Source organism: Elgaria multicarinata, chromosome 11, assembly GCF_023053635.1.
Source record: "Elgaria multicarinata webbii isolate HBS135686 ecotype San Diego chromosome 11, rElgMul1.1.pri, whole genome shotgun sequence".
Classification (NCBI taxonomy): Eukaryota; Metazoa; Chordata; class Lepidosauria; order Squamata; family Anguidae; genus Elgaria; species Elgaria multicarinata.
In genome coordinates, this window is record NC_086181.1 from 48,714,950 (window position 1) to 48,734,000 (window position 19,051).

At 58.7% G+C, this 19,051-nt stretch overlaps 2 protein-coding genes across 2 annotated transcripts; both read right to left on the bottom strand.

Moving 5' to 3' along the window:
- Positions 1–3,302: 3,302 nt before the first annotated feature.
- Positions 3,303–7,828, bottom strand: LOC134407010 (succinate dehydrogenase [ubiquinone] iron-sulfur subunit, mitochondrial-like). The gene is made up of 8 exons (XM_063138733.1): positions 7,725–7,828; positions 6,689–6,828; positions 6,382–6,467; positions 5,456–5,592; positions 4,793–4,909; positions 4,393–4,494; positions 3,842–3,964; positions 3,303–3,547 (listed from the first exon to the last, which is right to left on the bottom strand). The coding sequence occupies exons 1-8, from the start codon at positions 7,824–7,826 to the stop codon at positions 3,470–3,472; spliced, it is 885 nt and encodes a 294-aa protein (XP_062994803.1). The 5' UTR covers positions 7,827–7,828; the 3' UTR covers positions 3,303–3,469.
- A 6,954-nt stretch (positions 7,829–14,782) lies between these two features.
- ZCCHC3 (zinc finger CCHC-type containing 3) lies at positions 14,783–15,778 on the bottom strand. The gene has a single exon (XM_063137250.1). It carries the CDS (start codon positions 15,776–15,778, stop codon positions 14,783–14,785), a length of 996 nt encoding a protein of 331 aa, XP_062993320.1.
- Positions 15,779–19,051: the final 3,273 nt, after the last annotated feature.

A 19,051-nucleotide genomic window follows, 5' to 3' on the forward strand; every position in this document is an offset into this window, starting at 1 on the left:
CCATCCAAGTAGGACTGGATCCAGGCAAGAGCCAGGCCCTCCAGTCCCACTTGGGTGTTCAACCGTCTAATCAACAATTCATGATCCACTGTGTCGAAGGCCGCTGAAAGGTCCAATAACAGCAGGATGGACAGATGACCTTTGTCCATCGCTAAAAGAAGATCGTCACAGACTGCGGCAAGGGCAGTCTCCGTGCCGTGACCCATGCTGTGACTTTGTCTAAGAGGCATTCTAGGCAGGAGTGGAACCGTTGCAATACGCAACTTCAAGACAGCCTTCCCAGAAGGATAGCATCAGAGGTCCAAGAGAGTCCACAGGGTCACACGAACCCATCCTTCACCTGGCACAGGGAGACCCATTGGGTGACTAAACCCAGGGCTGCATTTCCACATGAGAGAGAAGTTTATCTGGTCTCAACAGGGCAGCTAGGTCAGTAAGTAGCCCCGGCCAATGCGATCACACTGAAGCTGGCTGCTGGTGGATGGATGGGGTCAATTCAAAGTGCTGATTTGAATCTTGTAAAGCTTGAGTGGCTTGGGTGAAGGTATTCGAAAGAGCACTGTTTCCAATATCTACTGTATGTAATTGGACTATATGAATTTTTGGAAAGCTTTCCCAATGCCTGTGCTGAAGAAAGCCAGGTAGGTAGCTTGTCTCCCCTCACCTTTCTTCTTTTTTCCTAAGTTGAAGAATCCCAGCTGTTGTATCCTTCCCTCATAGGAGAGATGCTTCAGCAATTTGATCATTTTAGTTGTCATTTCTGTATTTTTTTCAGCTCTACAATATTTGTTCTTTAGGTGTGGTGAAGACAACTGTACACAGTATTTTAAGTGTGATTGCACCATAGATTTGTATAAGCACAGTATGATACTGGCGTTCTTATTTTCGATTCCTTCCCTAATAATGCTTAAAATGGATTTTGCTATTTTACAGTAGTCTCATATCGGGGTTGGCATTTTGCTCTCCTCGGCATCAAAGAGGGCGTAGCGTCAAGCAGATTACGACACCTAAAACTGGCAGATTCTTCCCCAGAAGTGTGGTGGGTGACAATATCTGAGATCTGGAGTTTCTACCTTTTTTGCCCACTCAGACATGAGTTGAGACTTCATGGGCTTGGTAGTAGCACCATTCTCATCTAATAATGAAGGAGGTAACAAATCGTAGGTTAGAATTTCTGCCATTGTCATTCCTCTCTCTTTGGCAATATCAACTTTTCTCTGAACTACCAATTGATCTTTGATGACATTTTGCAAAGTTTGTTTTTTGTCTTCATGTGTTGTGTTGAACTTAGAAAAGTGGAGAGTTTTTGCTGGTGAATAACTGCCGATAGTGGTTTTGAGCGGGTTATAAACCTTTCCTCTCAAAACAAGAAGAAAACTTCTTGTGGAGTCGTCAGAAATTGGAGCATCTTCTGGCCATTCAATGCTGGAACAAATTCATTGGTTAGAATGTTGTGAAGCTTGACTTCACCTTTTACAAGGTATGGGTTTTCTCTGCTTTCAACATACTGGAGCATCTGTTGGATGTTGCTTTCCATTCTACTTCTGAGTCTTCCTGTTAATTCATGATGCATTATCAGCTCATAGTCAAATGGTTTAATGTTGATCAGCCCTTGAAATGTTTTTCTTATGAGGAGGATTTCATGATAAGCAAGCTCCCATTCAGCAATGCATTCCTTTCTTTTTATTTGGCTGATGATCCCTCCGGCTGACTTCTGCGAGCAGTTTGTTTGTTTGAGAGCCATGTCGATTCCCACTGTGTTAAACTTGCCATTCGTTCTTCGAACAACAAAATGACCCTTTATGAACTGGTCATATACATCAGGATAACGAGTCTCAAGATTTAGAATTTGTTCAAACAGTGAACCCCATCTCAAATAGCTGAATCTATCAAAAATCTGGGAAATTGGAAGTACCTCCTTCACTGTGTGCAGGTGCAGGTTCCAGTTCTCCTCCCTGTCCGCTCTTATTAGGTTCTTCAAAAGACTTATCAGATGCAAGAATCCTTCCAGATATTTGCACTGCTCAGAATTCTTAGCTTGTTCCTGTGTGAAATCATCCAAGGGTTTCAATGTTTCTTCTGATGTTGCTATCAGCTCTTGGAACTTGTTTTGCGTCTTCAGTTGTTGAGTGTTGCAAGCAATGGAGCACATCACTGACTTGCGTTGCTAATCCGGCATCATCCTCAATGGTACTTAAAAATGCTTTCCATTTAAGCCTCTCTACTACTTAGTACTTAAAATGACCATTCTTTTTTATGTATTATAATTTCATTGTGATGCTTCAATACATTGTATTCTACTACCATCGGGTATGTTTTTTTCTGTGTTTTTTCCTTGAATATTCACAGTGAAAGGTCCTAGAGGAGTAAAAATAGTCTTATCTACTAGGAAAGCTTTAGGGTGGATTCCTGCATTGAGCAGGGGGTTGGACTAGATGGCCTTGTAGGCCTCTTCCAACTCTGCTATTCTACGATTCTATGAAATTGTATAAAGAATCCAAAAAACATGTCGTATTTAGTATAGGTACACTGACAAGAGCAGAATATTATGAAATTAGCAACTGCGCGCATATGCCCAAAACAAAATGGCATCCTACACAATTTATGCCCGGGTTGCCAGATGTCTACCCAAGATTTTACCCTTCCCTCAGGCATGCACTAACCGCATTTGAAGAGAGAACTTGTCCACCTCAAAATTCCTCCGGGTCTTAATGGTCAGTGACTGTGTTAGTAGGGCTGTGAGAGGCAACAGCCTCTTCCAGTCAGTCAGTGCAGACCGGACCGAGCTCCCTGGACTCTGCTCAACGCAGCTCCCTAAGTCGCTCTTTGGTTCGTCTCCTTGTTTAGAGCCCTAGTATGCCTCTGCACACCAGCTGGTGGGGAACACGGGCAGAAGGATGGCCTTTGTGGGAGCAGAATCATAGAGTAGTAGAGCTGGAAGGGGCCTATAAGCCCATTGAGTCCAACCCTGCTCATTGCAGGAATCTACCTTAAAGTATATCTGACCCTTGGTCTGATCCAGCCTCAGGGCTCTTCCGACGTCCATCAGAGCCCAAGCAAACCACTATTGAACCCTATTTCGCCACCACCACCCTTGACGGTCGATGCTTTGGATGCATTTGACACATCCAGGTTCTGCCTTAGGATTTGTATGCACAGGACAACGCTGGCTGCCTAGCGTTAGGGTTTGGGCAATGCTCCCCAGCTCTTCACGCTTCCGCCCCTCGCCCCATGTGGAGGGAAAGCTGGGGTTGTGCTTGGGAACCAGCGGAGCGGCAGGCAGAGAGATCTCAGGCCCTCTCGGCTGATGAAGTAGCGCTTTATTAGTCCTTGTGGCTTTCAAGGTTTTTGCCTACAGAGAAAACCACACAAACACGGCCGGGCACGGTAGCCCGCCGACAAACCACAAATAAGAAGCTCCCGGCGAGAGGTGGGGTGTGCGCAAGTGTGAGGCGGGGCCCCAGGGCGTTCAAGCCCTGGCGGCCGTCTCTTTGTAGGTGGCCATCATCTTCTTGATCTCGGCAATCGCTTTCCCGGGGTTCAGCCCCTGCGAGAGGAAGGGAAAATGAGCCACCGAGGGCGCGACGACCATGACATCACGGCTTCGTCAGAGAGCGACGGAGCACGTGAATCCTGCAGGTGAACAGCCTAGGGCACGCCGGCAACCTCCTCGCCCGGCTCTGCGGCAGGGGAGCGGACACGGCTCGCCTTCTTGGGAGGGAGGCAAGCAAGCGCGGGGGCCCTTGCCACCCCCCTCCCCCAGCCACCCAGGTTCACTTTGCCAGGCAGGAGCAGGGAGCCACGGCCTCCCGCAGCAAGGCAGCGGGTGGGGAACACCCACCTTGGGGCAGGTCTTTGTGCAGTTCATGATAGTGTGGCAGCGGTAGAGAGAGAAGGGGTCCTGCAGCTGGGCCAGCCGCTCCTCCGTGTAGTCGTCCCTGGAGTCGATCATCCAGCGATAGGCCTGCCAGACAGAGATGCGTTGGGGGAGGCCTGGCCCTGGGGTGCTGCAGGTGTCCGTCGCAGCAGGGCGTGAAGCTGCTTCTGACTTCAAGAGGGGTCCCCACGTCCCTCTCCACCTTCTGCCCCTCTCTCTCCTCCCCCCATCTCGGCCTACCTAGCAGAAGCCTCCCACAGCCCCTGCCCCTCCTCTCCTCTCTCCGTTTCTGCGGTTCCTGCCACCTAGGTGTTCCCTCACCCCGGTCCCCTGCACAGAAGGCCGCCAGCAGTGTCTCTCCCGTCACCCTACGGAGCGTGGCAAGGCTGGGCGGAGCCACGGCCCGTCCGTGTGTAGTCGAGGGGGCAGGACACAAGGCCGCTGCGATTTGGCCTTCCCCTCAAAGTTGCACCCACCCCCGCATCTGGGGCACCTGAGCCCTCCGCTCTCCATACCTGCATGAGCACGGCCGGGCCAAGGTACTTGTCCCCGTTCCACCAGTAGCTGGGGCAGCTGGTGCTGCAGCAGGCACAGAGGATGCACTCGTACAGCCCGTCCTTGGGGGATGGGGTAGGAGAGAAGAAGCCCCATCAGGAAGCGGAATGGGCCAGGCCACTCCTGGCCATTTTCAGCCAGCATTGGGAGACTTAAAAATGGGAGAGAGCCACCTCCAGCTCGTTGGGGTTGGCACACACTGGTTCCCAGGTCCTGACCCTGGAAGCAGTCAAAGGGGGCGGCGGGGTCACCGTCACGGGATGAAGGCGGTAGAAGGGGAGCTTAGCAGGGGGAACCCACATTGGCTGGCACAGCAAGGCGGACGCCCACACAGGCGGGGCCCAGGGCCCAATGCATTACCAGCTTCTCCCGGTCTTCGATGGACTGGAGGTATTGCTCTTTGCCTTGGCTGCTCTCATCCTTCTTCCTCAGGTAAGGCTGAATCGCTTTGTACTGGGCATAGAAGTTGCTCAAGTCCTGAAAGGGGCCGGAGAGAGGGGGAGAGCAGTCGGTTGACAGAATGGGATGGGTCGGAGCCCTGGCGGTCACAAAGACACATGCATGAAGACGCCGGGGAGGAGGCGGGAGTCACTCGCCACCTCCTGGCTCTGTTGCCACAAGCACGTTTTTGACATATAAACATTTGACATTCGGGTGTGCATGTGTGCTTTCCCCCCATCCTGTGTCCTGGCTGAATCTGCAGACATCACGGCACAGATCCAACCTCTCTCACCTCCGGGTGGGAGAGATGATGATCCCAGTGGGATGGGATGAGTGGGTGCAACAGCCCCTCTGCCTTCTGTTCAAACCAAGGCACCCCAGCCTGGAGTTGGGCCTGCTCTAGCGGGCTCATGGATTCTGCGCACACACCCCTCCTGTTCTTTTGCTCCAGGGGAACAGCCTCGGCCACCACCGCCACAGCTCTACTCTCATGACACGTGCAGAACGAACTCTGCAAGCGATCCCCTTGAGCGCACCCCATCGCCCTTTGACCGGTGGGCCGCAGACCATGCGTAAACTTACGGGAACCAGGTCCTTCACCACATACATGTGGGGGAGAGGGTAGATCTTGGAGACCTTGCTGAGGTCAGTGTCGATCCTCGTGGTGCAGGCCAGAGTGTTCCCCCCGCCGACGTTCATGGCACAAGAGCCACAGATGCCTGCAGCAGCAGAACACAAGTCAACACCAGAACCGCTGGCGCAAGGGCTGTAGCCCCAGCACACCCCAGGGCTGCTTAGCCCCTCCATCCGAGGCCCTGCAGCGGCTGCTTCAGACCTGCGGGCAGGATGGAGCCCTCCCTCCTTCCCACGTCAAAAGCTGCCTCCAACCGCACATGTCGCAAAAGCAGCGCTGCTCCTCTTCCGGTGAAACTTCTGACGAAGGAGTAATTTAGAGAGGGGGTGCCAATGCCCCCAACATCCAGTGGTGTGTGTGCGCGTGACTGTTAAGCAGAGCTACTTATAGGGACGTCACAGATAAACAGCTATTTATAGCCAAATTGGGAGGGGCGGGGGCGGAGAGAACCTCCTTCAAAGAGCACTGAAGATCGCCAAAGTAATTTTAATTCTGAAGTCTCTTAGGGCTATCTTTAAGCATCTGTTTCCTTCCAATGAACTCCATTGTCCAACAATCAATCATTTATTATATGCTTACATTTCTCCCCACAGAATTTGGCCTTTTTCTGTGGTGGTGGTGGTGGTGGTGGTGGTTCTGGGGAGCAAAGGGAGCATGTGGGACAGCGGGAGACTCTCCCTGCACATTACGTCTGCTACGACTGAGCTGTTCACAGCAGGAAGGAAGACGTCAGGCTGAGAGGGAGCTTTCCAGGGGCAACGGCCCCACTGCAGCCCTCTCTGTGTGCGTGTGACCGACGCGCTCTGTCTCGTCCGCCGCCCACCTGAGGCTGGGGCTCCTCAGAGCCAGAGCGCAAAGGGAGGAGGGAGCTCACCTTCTCTGCAGGACCTGCGGAAGGTCAGGGTGGAGTCCATTTCATTCTTAATCTTGATCAGGGCATCAAGAACCATCGGCCCACATCTACAAAGAGGAATGCCAAATGTTCACAGCGGCCATCATTATCACTCGGCTTGCAGTATCCTCTCATTTGGACTAAAAATTTAAAGATTAGACGAATTAAAGTTTGTTGCAAATACCCTTAACTTTCTGTTTATTAGACCAACCTGACACACACACAGCTGGGTAATCGATCCCCTCCTGGGCAAGATCCCTCAGTGTCTTCGCCTCCCTCAAGGACTCACTTGTTCAGGTCTATTTCATACGTCTGCATGCGTGGTTTCTCTCCGGGTTTGTCTGGGTTCCACCGATACACTGCAAACTTCTTGATGCGTGCCGAGGCCTCTGCGGCAGGAGCCACTGCCGCGTGGGCTCTGCGGCAGACCTGCGACGCGAGAAGATCACGTGAGCTTCTCCCGCAACTGTCTCGGAGGTGCGTCAGGCTTATTGCCTGTGCTTCTCCGAGAAGAGAACGCAGCGCCTGTGTTTGTCCTTCTGTAGTGCTGCGACACCCTCGCAACGGTCCTGTGCATCTTTTCAATGTTCTCCCCACTTTCTGGACCAGAGAAACCGTGGCAGAGAGCAACGTGTCCACAGATGGGCAATGAGGTGAGACCGTAACCCAGGTGGCGTTTGGACTCCCAAAAGGGGTTGCTGCACCTATTCCTCTCTCTGCCCCTCTGTATTTATTTATTTATTTAAGCATTTTTATCCCACCCTTCAGCCAAAAGAGGCTCTCAGGGTGGCTTACAAAAATACGTCTTGACAGTCCCTGCAGCAGGAGGCTCTCAGCTGGAGCTGGACCCAGGCACGATGGGGAGCCTGGTGGGGGCTCTCTCCCTCCAGCCCTAGAAGACAGGGGCCTCAAGGGATGGAGGAAGGTCCTGGTTCCAGCCTCTGCCTCCTCGTGTTAGTGGGGGCTTGGGGGGTGGGGAGCTTCCCCCCCCCCCGAAGGAGGGCGGGACCACGCAGGCCTGGGTCCCAATGCAGCCCCCTGGGGCTCCCCAGCTGCTCCCTCCACCCCTTTCCAGACAACCAATGGTTCTGGCATCTCAGGGTTTGTGCAGTCTTCCCTTTGGCATCCCCTCCTCCGCTTCCCTGGCAGGAAGAACACGGGGCGCCGCTCGGCGGGTCTTCGCAGGGTCTTCGCCGGAGTCCGAGCGAGATCGCGGGGGCGCCGGACTCACTGGGGACTAGCAGCTTGCGCCGACGGACACTCCCCATCCCCATCCCACCCCCGCCGCCTGCCCTTTCTCTCCCCCGCGCGCCCGGGCTTCTCACCTGCAGCAGCCCCAGCAGCGACGGGCCGCTGCCGCCTCCGCGCCTGAAAGAGCCGTTCAGCGCGACCCGCAACATCGCCCCGGTCACCGCGGACGCCGCCATCTTGCGCCCTCCGCCCGACTGATTGGCAGGCAGAGGCAAGGCGCCGCTTCCGGGGAGGGACGCGGGAGCGGGGGAGGGAGCGGCCGCGCGTCTGTCGGGAGCGGCATGGAGGACTTCCGGGAAGGGAGAGTAGGAGCCGCGCGTCTCCCTTACGCTTCCATTTTGTGAAGGTCTAGGGAGAACGTCACTTCCGGGGAGAGGGAGGGAGGGACGGAGGGTGTGTGGTTGGGTTGGGGTGCGGCCGGGAGTGCGCTGTTGGGTTCGTCGCTCCCTCCGCGCATCTTGGCCGATCGACACGTCCATGTATGCAAACAGCCATCCCACTAGAAACCTACCTTCCCCCCCCCCCCATGGTTTCCTATCGGTAGACCGGGCCCTCTCGAATTCGCGGAAGTCGGCAAGGGAAATGATTTGTCCTGGTTTCCCGACGAGAAGTTCCAGGACAGCGGGGAGATTTTTCGAGTTGTCCCTGGGGTCACCTTGTTGGCGCTCACTACGTCCCGGGAAGAACCTCGTGCGGAGATTTCTGGGGACAGGCGTTTCAGGCCTGGCCGCCAAGGTAGCATGCGGAACCAGACAGCGGCCTCAATTGGCTGAGGTTATCCGCGTCGTAGTTCCACGAGGGCGGGCAGATTTGGCCCGTGCCCCTCGCAGAAGCCTCCCTATGGAGGTTGCTGGCATCAGTCAGCGGGCTGAATCAGCTGAGGTTATCCGAGTAGGAGTTCCACGACGGTGGGCAGATTTGTCCCTGTAATGGAAGTCGGGGTCCACCCGACGTCCCTGCAAGGTAGGCTCCTCAATTCCCAGGCAGCTCCTCCCTAGGGGACGTACTAAAACAAAGGACAATACTTGTCCATAGGGAAACCCTACTTGCCCATAGAGAAACCGTACTTGCCCATAGGGATGCATTGAAAAGGGCTTGCCCCTAGGGAAACATGGGACAGAATTGTCCATAGAGAACCCCTACTTGCCCATAGGGATTCATTGCAAAGCGCTTGTCCGTAGGGAAACATGGGACAGAATTGTCCATAGAGAACCCCTACTTGACCATAGGGATTCATTGCAAAGCGCTTGCCCATAGAAAACAATGGGACAGAATTGTCCATAGAGAACCCCTACTTGACCATAGGGATTCATTGCAAAGCGCTTGCCCCTAGGGAAACATGGGACAGAATTGTCCATAGAGAACCCCTACTTGACCATAGGGATTCATTGCAAAGCGCTTGCCCCTAGGGAAACGTAGGACAGACTTCTCCATAGAGAACCCCTACTTGCCCATAGGGATTCATTGCAAAGCAGTTGCCCCTAGGGAAACTTAGGACAGAATTGTCCATAGAGAAACCCTACTTGCGGTTAGGTTCCAGGTTAGGGTTAGGTTCCGGGTTAGGTTTGAGAAATTTTTAGGTTTGAGAAATTTTTATTGGTGCAAGCACCTCTTTCACCTGGCCAAGAAAATACAAACCCGATCACGAAAACGCATCACAAACACAAACGGCCCAAACCCTCCCCTCTGGGTGTTCCCCAAACTAATACAAGAATTGGCTAACTTGCCTATACACTAATACATACTTAGTGCCTACGCTTATGTAGAGCTAGGTGATGGGCGTGTGCAGGTGTCCTCCCTTCCACGGCCATCGTCGTCTCCACTGCTGCGTGGGCAGGCGCACTCTGTCCCGCTGATACTGTTCATCGAGCTGCCTGCAAACGATGCCGGCCGAGCGTGCCACATCACACTCTGCGCCATGCTTCAGTTCCCATCTCCTCTGAAATGCGAGGGCCAGCAGGACATACAAATTGAGGAGCCGGACCGTGGGCCAGGGCACCACCCAGTAATCCTCATCAGATTGGGCCCGCGTAGCTCCCTTTGCACCTGCTCCCTTTGCACCCGCTCCCTTCACCTGTTGGCTAGACAGTCCCGGCCCCTTGTCTTCTAGCCCTTTGCTACCCTCCGCGCTTCCCCTTTCAGCTTGCTGGTCGAGCCCCCCGCTCCCCGAGTCCCCAGCCACTGCTTGTGGTGGCCCTGATGCTCCTCCAGCCCCCCCCCGTGTGCCCTGCCATTCTTCCCATCATGCTGCCCCCGATTATCCCGTGTTTCTCCCTGTGATGCCCCCCGCTTTCCCCCCTCCCCCAGCGGCTGTGGCGGTGGTCCTGGTGGCGGCGGCGGCGGCATCCTCCTCCTCCCCTCTTCCTCCCCCTCCGGTTCTGGCCTCGGAACTGTCCCCTGCCTTCTCCGCTCCTTCTTTTTCCTTGGCCTGCGCAAGCCGCCTGGCGGCTCCTGCCCCGATACAATAGTCTCCCAAGGCTGCGTGAGCAGATCGGGCCAATCCAGCTGCTTCGCAACCGCTTGCCACAAGAGACGGGCCGCCACGCACGTGTGCACCGCGTGCTCGACCGTCTCCTGCTCTGTGGCCTGCCCGAAGCCCACGTTTTCCTGCTGGCAGCGTATGCGCACGCAGGCCTGGCCACCCTCGCCCTTGTCGCGAAGCCACGGCTTGCACTCCTGGACATTGAGCACCAGGTGGAAGGCCCGCCAGCGCGTCTCCCACAAGCGGTAGGGCACCCAGCGGTCCTGGAAAGTCTCAATGGGGAAGCTCAGGTACCGCGGACGACCCTGCCTTGCACGCTCTTTCTTGGCATGCGGCCTCCAGAGGTGTGCCTGCAACATCTCCCAGCACAGGCGGCGCTTCAGCTGGACAATGTCTGCCTTGTCCCCGTCCTGTTTTTTGCACCTTTGGCAGCGTCAGCGTCGGCTGCAGGGCTGTCGCCGGCACTTTCCACTCCTGCACAGCCCTGTAGATGTCAGCGAGGTAGTCCGGCCCCCTCACCTTGTCAGCGGCCGTGAAGGCGACATTCCCCCCTCGACCCTCCTCCTCCCACCAGCGCTGGGCCCAACGCATTCCCCACCATCCCCTGTGGAAGCCCTCCACCCAGAAGGGCCTCAGGACCTGCTCGTCTTCCTGCCCTCTGTCCTGCTGCTGCTGCCCTCCCCTCCCCCTTTGCCACAGCCGCTCGCTCTGCTCACGCCTCGCCCACCGGCCAAAATTGTGCACCAGAAAAGCCGCCAGCAGCGTCGTGGCCACCGCCGGGAAGGCCAGCTTGCTGTGTGACACGGGCCGGTAGGTGACGGCTCGGGCCAATGGGGTCTTGGCTCCCCACAAGAACTGGAAGAGGGTGCCCTCCACGTCACGCACGAGCCGCTCCGGCGCGGGATAGACGGCGGCCAGCTGGCCCGCCTTCAGCATGAGGTACGTACGCACGTACACCGCCCGCTGGTAGAGGCTCAGCCCCCCACGCCAGTGCCCCACTGCGTCACCTTATCCCGCACCCTGTCAGCCCAGTCACACCAGTTCTTTTGATAGCCATCACGGCGCACGGAAAAGTAGACGCCGAGCAACTTGAGCCCCGCCTCAGGCGCCCCGCCCTCCTCCTCCTTCTCCACATCCTCCTCCTCTCCTTCCACCTCCGCCCCTCTCCTTTTCCGTTTCCCGCCACCCCTTTTGCGGCGTGCGCCACCAGCTTCAGCGCCTGGTGCTGAGCACATACGCTCGCTGCCCCGCTACCCCCCGTCTCCCCCACGCTGTCGTCGCCAAAATGGGCACCCTCGAGGCTGCACTCCAAACGGCTGAGCAGCCTGTCCAGTAGAGGACGTAGAGGAGCGGACTCATGGGACATCCCTGCAAACGCACCGGGATCTTGCCTTTGCCACGGCGCCCAGCTGCGCCACCACGCCCGCGTTTCGATAGAGGAGGCCCTTCTCTGCTGGAGCCTCGAAAAACCTCCCGCAGCACGCACAACGAGTCCAACATGCGCCGGCCCGGCACTGCGCTCGTCTGCATGCGCACCACCAGGTGTCCAGCCGCGCGTTCAGCACCTTGGCCAGCACGCGGTAGTCCACGTTCGTCATGACTATGGGCCGCCAGTTCTGGGGCAACGTGCGGTTGCCCGTGGGCTTCGGCAGGAAGATGAGTGTGCCCTCGCTGAACGCTTCGCTCGTGCGGTCGCGGGCCAGGCACTCGCTGAAGACGCCCGCCAGCGGCGCAGCCAGTGGCGGAAGCTCTTGTAAAACGCCCAGCCGAGCCCTTCGGGCCCCGGCGCCGAGCGACTCTTCCCGCTTGCGATGGCTTCCTCGGTGACGGGCCCTGCAGGCTGCGTGCGTCTTCGGCGCAGAGCCGCCGAGGGACGGCAACCCCGTCCGCCCGCTCCAAGAACGCCCTGCTGCAGCTCGCACTGATGCCCGCCTTCTCCGCGAAGAGCTCCTCGTAATAGCGCTCCATGATGCGCAGCATGTCCTCGGGCCGCCCGCTCACCGGGTCATCCTCCGAGCGCCGCAAGCCCCACATCGTTGCAGATGCACTGCTTCCTTCCCTCGCCCTAGCCGACTCATCCCGGGCCACCACAGGCCCCACGGTACGCTAGGTTTTCTCCGCCCGGCGTGCCCGCCCACGCTGCCGCTGATGGCATGTGATCGTCTCCCGAGCCTGCTGTAGCACAATGGGATCACACGGCAGACCGCGCGCCACTCGGGCGTGGCACTGCACAAAGTGGTCCACGGCCTGGTGGTAGCGGCGTGTGTCGCGGTCGTACGCCGCCCGCTCCTGCCTCTGGCAACGCCGCCTCCCGCTTCACCCGCTCCCACCACGCAAGGGCGCTGCTCCCTTCCCGATCCACCTCGTACAGCCCCGCCCGCCGGAGCGTCCACAGGCACGCCAGCGTCGTCTCAATGAGGCTCCGGCACGCATCCTTCTCCATAGCCTCCGGTCGCAGGCGCCACAACCGCGGCGGCCCTCGCAGCGTCACCACACCCAGCGTGACCCGTAACATGCCGTGATCCGACCACGGGGTGATCACCACCGTGCAGCGGTCCGTCCGTACGCACGGCGGCGCCCGCAGGCGGTCAAGGCGACTCGCAAACCGCGTGTGATAGTAAGTAAACGGGGCTTGCTTCTCAGGGGCCCCCTCCGCCCCACCTTCCCCCTCGGATGTTTGCGCGTTAAGCCCCCCTTTTTGGTATTTTGCGATAAACGCCCTCGTACGCCCTCCGACACGACACCGGGAAGAACTCGAGGCTGTCCTCTGGGCCTCCCTCTTTGCCCGCCTGCCTTTCGAGCACCACATCCCGCAAGCCCAGCCCTTTGGCCAAAAACCCCTCGAGTTCACGCTCGTCCGGCAGCAGGGGCGGCGGCTTTTGCGGGGCCTGACTTGGCCTCCCCCCCTCCTTTCCCGGGAGTCCCTCCGGGAGCCCCATGTAAGCACTGCAGTCAGCCATCCGCGAGCGGTTGTTAAAGTCGCCCAAGCCCACGAGGCACTGCCTGTTCCCTCTGCCCAGCCCCCCCTTGCCAGTCGTTCCAGTTGCTGTCGCAGCCCGCGGACACACCTCCCGCAAGCGGTCCCAGAACAGCCGCCGCCGTGCGGCCGCCCCGCCCACCATAGCCGCTGAGCCTGACTGCGCTCCCGCTCGTTTACGACATGCGTCTCCTGGAGAAACACCACATCTGCCGCCAAGCGGCCCAAGGCTGGCACGATCTCCTCCATCCGCCGCCGAGTCCGCAAGCCGCGCACATTCCACGTAATCAGCCGCAAGGTCAGCGCGGCTCGCATGGCCCCCTCTGGGCCCTGGTCGTTTGTGCCAGCCATGAGGGGTTCCCAAAAATTAGGGCCCCGCACCCTCCCCCTCCCTCCCATCACCATTCAACTTTTCTGCCCCCGTCGGTGTTTGCGGAGATGGGTCGTGCCCCCCCTTTCCCCCAACGGTGCAGTCTCACTCGAGAGCAACTGTGGAGCACCCCCAGGTGGCGGTGGTGGCTCTGGCAGGGGAGCCTCCCCCTCCTCCAGCTGCGGCGAGGCTTGGTATGGTACGAGGGGACAGAGAACTCCTTCCCCCTTCCCCTCCCCACCCTCGGCTGGCTCCTCGCCACCATCTCCCATCCCCTGGTTCTCAGCTTCCTCATTCCGGTTTAGCTCCGGCAACGCCAGCTCCGTCACTGTCGGCGCCCCCTCCTTTGCACATTCTGCTGCCACAGTGGCGCCCTGACCGCCATCGCGGCCACCCGCAGCCACTTCCCCCTTCCCTCTCTCATCCCCACTCTGGATCGAAGCCGCTCCTGGCTCCCACTCCCGTCTCCCATCGCTAACCTCGGCATCCCCCTCCTCCGCTCCACTGTCCCCCTTTGGCTGCGACTTCCTCCTTTTGCGGGGCTGTCGCCTGCTTGTGACCCTCCCCCTCTTCCACCAGGGGCGGGCTGGTCGAATCGGCCGGTGCGGGCCGCCTTTTCAACATTTCAGCGGGCGCCGGCTCTGGCCGCTGCACTTTTTGTCTCTGAGGGAGCGGGAGCTCCAGCGACCGATCCCTCAACCTTGCGCTAGGTGCTAGCCCCATACCAGTTTCCGGCCCCTCTTTTTCCTGTGCCACTCCCTCTGTCGCCTGCTCTGCCTCTGCTCCTACCTACGCTTGCACCGCGGCAACCTCTGGCGACTCTTTCCGTGTCGTCACGGTGGGTGCCTCCTCATCGCCCCGCTCGCTTAAGAGCGCGAATGCGTTTCGCACCTCCACTGTGACTTTCCTCCCGCGTTTCCCCTCCCCTGCCAACCATTCCATGCTATCCTTGGCCCTCCCCTCCCCCTCCCCCTTTTTCCGCCGTCCCCGGGCCCTGGCCACTCCCTCCTTTCCGCCCCGTCCTGTGGACCACCTGCCACCCGGTCACATCCCCTTCTTCCCCTCTTCCTGAGCTGCCGGGCCTCGGTCTTGCCGGGCCATCGCCATCGTGCTGGCGCTCGCCATCCTCCCTGCCGCCCCCCTCCCTGGTTCCATCGCCACCTGCACCCCGCCGCCCCTGCTGCCGCTGCTGTTCCTGCTCCTGCCTGTGGCGGTGGTACCACGCTTGCGCCTCGGCGTGCTCTTTGCCTATCAGGGTGGCCCGATGCGCCTTGGAGAGCCGCTCCTCATTGTTCATGTTATACTAGGCCATAGGGCACCAGTAATAGGTGTGACCCAGCTCTTCACACAGGTTGCACCGGATGGCCTGCTGGCAAGCGGCGGTCGGGTGACCGTGGACCCTGCAGCGCGAGCATAGCGGGGTCATGCAGCTGCGACGCCGGAGTCCGTAGGACCCGCACTGAAAGCAGGCCGGCGGCTGGCCACTATAGCGCGTGATCCCCCGCTCCGCCCCCAAATAGAAATATTTGGGCAGACGGCCGTCCAACGCCGAATGGGCGCCGCTTTCCGGGCCCGTCGATGGCCCTCCCCCCGCCTTGTGACTCAGGCCTCTGTGGGAGACATCCTTGAACGCCACCACACACCGGTATTTGCCGGTCCAGAACCCATGTCGATCGCGCTTCTTTTCCGGCCCCATGAGGATGTTGGCATACCTCGACAACCACAAGGCCACGTCTCCCTCCGGGATCGCTGAAGTACGAAAGGCGATGGTGAGCACCTTGGTGTCCCCCCGGAAGAGCGGCAAAATATTGAATCCTTCCAGGAGCTCGGGCCGCAGGCGCCGCAACACCCGGCACTCGGCCCAAAACCGCCTGTAGGCCCCCTCGGAGGCCAGGCACACGTCCGTCTCTTGGGACCCGGGCAGCTGAATGAGCGCCACGACATCATCCGGGCTCAGCCCCAGCGTCCGCACGAGGAGTTCGGAGGCCAAATAGTCCCGCGTGTCCCGGCCCTCGTCATTCCCCCGCAGGTACCGGAAACGAATGACGTAACGGCGCCAGGGATCCTCGGATACCCCATCCGGGAAATCTTCCAGCACCCGGCCCAGGAGACCCTCCTCATCCTCCCGCTCCTGTTCGTCCACCCCCTGCCGCTGCCGCCATCCTGCCGCTCCATTCCTAGCTGCCCTTTGCAACACTTCCCCCACCTTTCCAGCTACGCTCGCATACGAGAGCCCCGTTGTCATGGATCCCTTCGATTTTACGGACTCCCCCACTCCTCCTCTCCCACCGCCAGCCATCCTCCCGGCCTCTCGGCCCTCCCAGCGATGACGGCAGAAGCATCCCCCCCACAGCCCTGTCTCTGCCGTTGGCCTCCCTTACGGCTGTCAAGCGGCGCGCATTCCCCCGTTTGCCAGTCCATGAGACCGCCTTCCTCCTTTTCCTTCTGCATCGCCCCTCCCCCACTCTTGTGAAGGCGCTTAGCCCCTCCCACACCTCCCTCCAAAGGCCCAGCTCCCCCCTTCTTCAAAACACTCCTCTCCCCTCGCTCCTCCTCCCGCCTCTTGCCTGTGGCTTTCCCTCCTCCCTTGCCATCCTCCCGGTCCCCCTCCCTCCCGCTTCCCTTCCCCCCCCCCGGAGCAGAGGGACTTCTGAACCCATCCGCCTTCCGCTCCCTTCTCCTGCCACTGCCACTGCTCCCCTCCCCACCGCTATTATCGCAGCCGTGGGGCGCTCCTGCCCTCGTCCCCGTCGGTGATCCCCCCTCTTTCCCAGGCTCACCTCCCGCCCCGGCGCGACCTCCCACATCCGGTGGATGTCCTGCAGGCAGCGGATCAGGCTGGCCTCCTCCAGCCACTCCGGGATCACCGCCGCGCCGCTCCCCCTGGGCTTCCTGGCCACGAGGATGCGTGCAAGGGCGCCCAATGCCATGGAGCGCATAAAAGCCAGCTGGTTCTCGCTCATGCCGCAGTGGCACAGCCCCGCCAACGTGTCCCGTAGCGGCCCATACGTTTGGTCAAAGAACCCCCAAATCTTTTGCTGACCATACTTGGCGAGGTTGCGCGTGGGCACCATCGGCACCACGTAGCCCCACAAACACAGCAAGTCCATCCGGTCGAGGGCATCACGATCTCCTGCACCCGGTCCAGAGGCGTGGCCAACACCTCTGCCCACCGGGCCAGGATGCGCCGCTCCCGTGAGCCGCCCCCACTGCTGCCTCCCTCCGACGAGGAGGCTCCCTCCCCCGCCACCATCCTCTTCGCCCCCTCCTCGGTCTCCGAGGCCCCTCCACACAGCCCCCGTCGCTCCACATCGCCATCACCACCGTCGTCGTCCTCCATTGCCGATCCGAAGTCGGTGAGGAAATGTTCCCGTAGAAACACGGCGTCAATTCAGTCCCCCAGCAACTCCTCTCCCGGGTCGCTGCCTTTCTTTCCAGTTGCGTCCTCACCCCCACCATCGACATCTTCCTCGCTGCCCCCGCCACCACCGCTGCTGGCACCACCACGTTCCCCCTCCATCTCGCTGTCGCAGGAGGCCTCTGCCGCCACGGATTTTCTGGGCGCCGACACCTCCATGTCGTCTTCCCCCTCTGCACTTTCCCCCGCCGCTGTCCTCCTCCCCAACACCCCTCGGGGCGGTACAGAGGAGGGTTTCGCCACTGCTTTGCGCCGGCTGACCGCTCTCCGTCCCGGAGCCACCCTGCCGGCCGCACGCGTATTTGTGGGCTGGACGTCCTTTAGCGGGGAGCGGTCTCGTCTGTCCCGTCGCAGGTCCTCATCATCACTGTCACTGTCGTCACAGTCGTCGTCATCACTGAAGTCATCACGGTACAAAAAATACTTCTGCAAGCCCGTGTGCTGCACAGGTTGCGAACGCCCCTCCAGTGGCTGCCGCTGGCCCGCTCCCTGGCCCCCCTGAGTGGCCGCAGAATCAGGCCCCTGGGAGACCCGTTCCATCCCAGCTGAAGCCCAGGTGGCCGGCTCCAATGATAACGCTTGCTGCTGTAGCTGAGGCTGCCACACGCCCTGACTCGCGAGGAGTCCCACCGGCCAGGCTCCCTCGCCTTCGGGGGGCCGCCCTCCAGCCCCCCCTTCCGACAGGAGCAGGGGCCCTCCTTCCTCAACGTCTTGAAGCACCCTCGCCGCAGTTTCGACAGCCAGCGTGGCCGCAGCAGCCAGAGAAAGGGCTTCATCCGCACGGCCCTGCTTCTGCAAGCACTCAGGAACTTCAGGCTTTAAACCCTCTTTCTGCCTTGTCTGCTGTTTGCAGCCTTTGAGGGGCTCCCCAGGCAAGCCTGGTCCCCCTCCACTGGAGGACTGTCCCGCCCCCCTCCTGCCATCCGGGGGTTCCCCCAGCCTGTTCTTCCAACTCCAAGGGGGTGCTCTTCGGGCTTACCAGCTCAGCTGCACTCGTCTCCCTAGGCTCCAAGCCAGTCCGCAGGCCTGATTCTTTTGCCTCCATTAAGTGCCTCCCGGGGGGGGGTTCCTTTCTGCTCCATTTGCCGGGGAACCCCCAGCCCCCGGGGGTCCGGAGTAGCACCCCCCGATGCCCGAGGGCTTCCCCCAGCATTCCCCCCCTGGGGGGACTCGCCTCTCTATTTAGGATGCCTCTGGAAAGTGTTTGTTTGAAACAAACTCAGGAGCTCCAAAGACACACACCCTTCTCCTTCGAATGGTAAGGTTAGGGTTAGGTTAGGGTAGGGTTAGGATAATAGATTTTTTTTTTTTAGGATAATAGATTTTTATTAAAAAGGTCATACTACAGGGTTAGGGTTAGGAAATTTTTTTTTTTAGGAAAATATTTTTTATTTTTTAAAATCTTACTACTACATCTTTTTACAGTCACATAAGCACATACATAGATTACATCATCTTACAAAGAAAACACTTTCATGACACCATACATACATATTTTCCCTTTGCCTTATAGTTTTATATTAATCGCGTCCTACAGCAACCTTGAAACTTCCCTTTCAGCTCCCTTTTGTTCCCTAGCTACCCCAGCTGGTGTCGTCCCTGCTTTCCAGGGCCAGAATTTTGCCCATTGCCCTTGACTGATGGTTTCCCTTTCCCACATGGCTAAGGTGTCTATTTTTGTTACAATGCCCCTTACCGTCTGCTGTATGTCTGGCTCCATTTGCCTTTCCTGTTCCTTCCTTCTTTGTCCCGCTAAGGCGAGAAGCACCACGAGGTTAATAAGCCTGACTGTTGTCCCCCGGCTTGTTTCCGCTTTAGGGCCCCTTTGATTTCCTGTGCCGGCAGGAGTCCTGATACTATCGTTTCCCAGTGCTGGTCCTTGAGGGCCGGCCATTGCAGCACCCCCGCTAACTGCTCCCATGTCCGCTTGGCTGATGGACAATGCTTTACGGTATGTTCTATGGTCTCTTTACATGCCCTCTCTGCGCAGGTCAACCTTGTCCTGCACTCCAGCCTTGGGCACAATTGCTGACTTTCTTTGAGCCTCTCCACCTGATTTCCCATAAGTGATAGGGCACCCTTTTGTCCTGAAAAGTCAGCAGCGGGTACTGCGGCCTCCTCAGATAGAGCAACAGGGACTGCCTTTGTTGTTTT

What these genes read in the sequence shown, in the direction of transcription:
- LOC134407010 (XM_063138733.1), bottom strand. Translation starts at nt 7,826, where the DNA reads ATGGCGGCGTCCGCGGTGACCGGGGCGATGTTGCGGGTCGCGCTGAAC. An exon ending in TATGAAATAGACCTGAACAA is followed by an intron (nt 6,468 to 6,688) that starts GTGAGTCCTTGA and finishes TCCTCTTTGTAG; the next exon opens with ATGTGGGCCGATGGTTCTTG. An exon ending in GCACAAAGACCTGCCCCAAG is followed by an intron (nt 3,548 to 3,841) that starts GTGGGTGTTCCC and finishes TTCCTCTCGCAG; the next exon opens with GGGCTGAACCCCGGGAAAGC.
- ZCCHC3 (XM_063137250.1), bottom strand. Translation starts at nt 15,778, where the DNA reads ATGGCTGGCGGTGGGAGAGGAGGAGTGGGGGAGTCCGTAAAATCGAAG.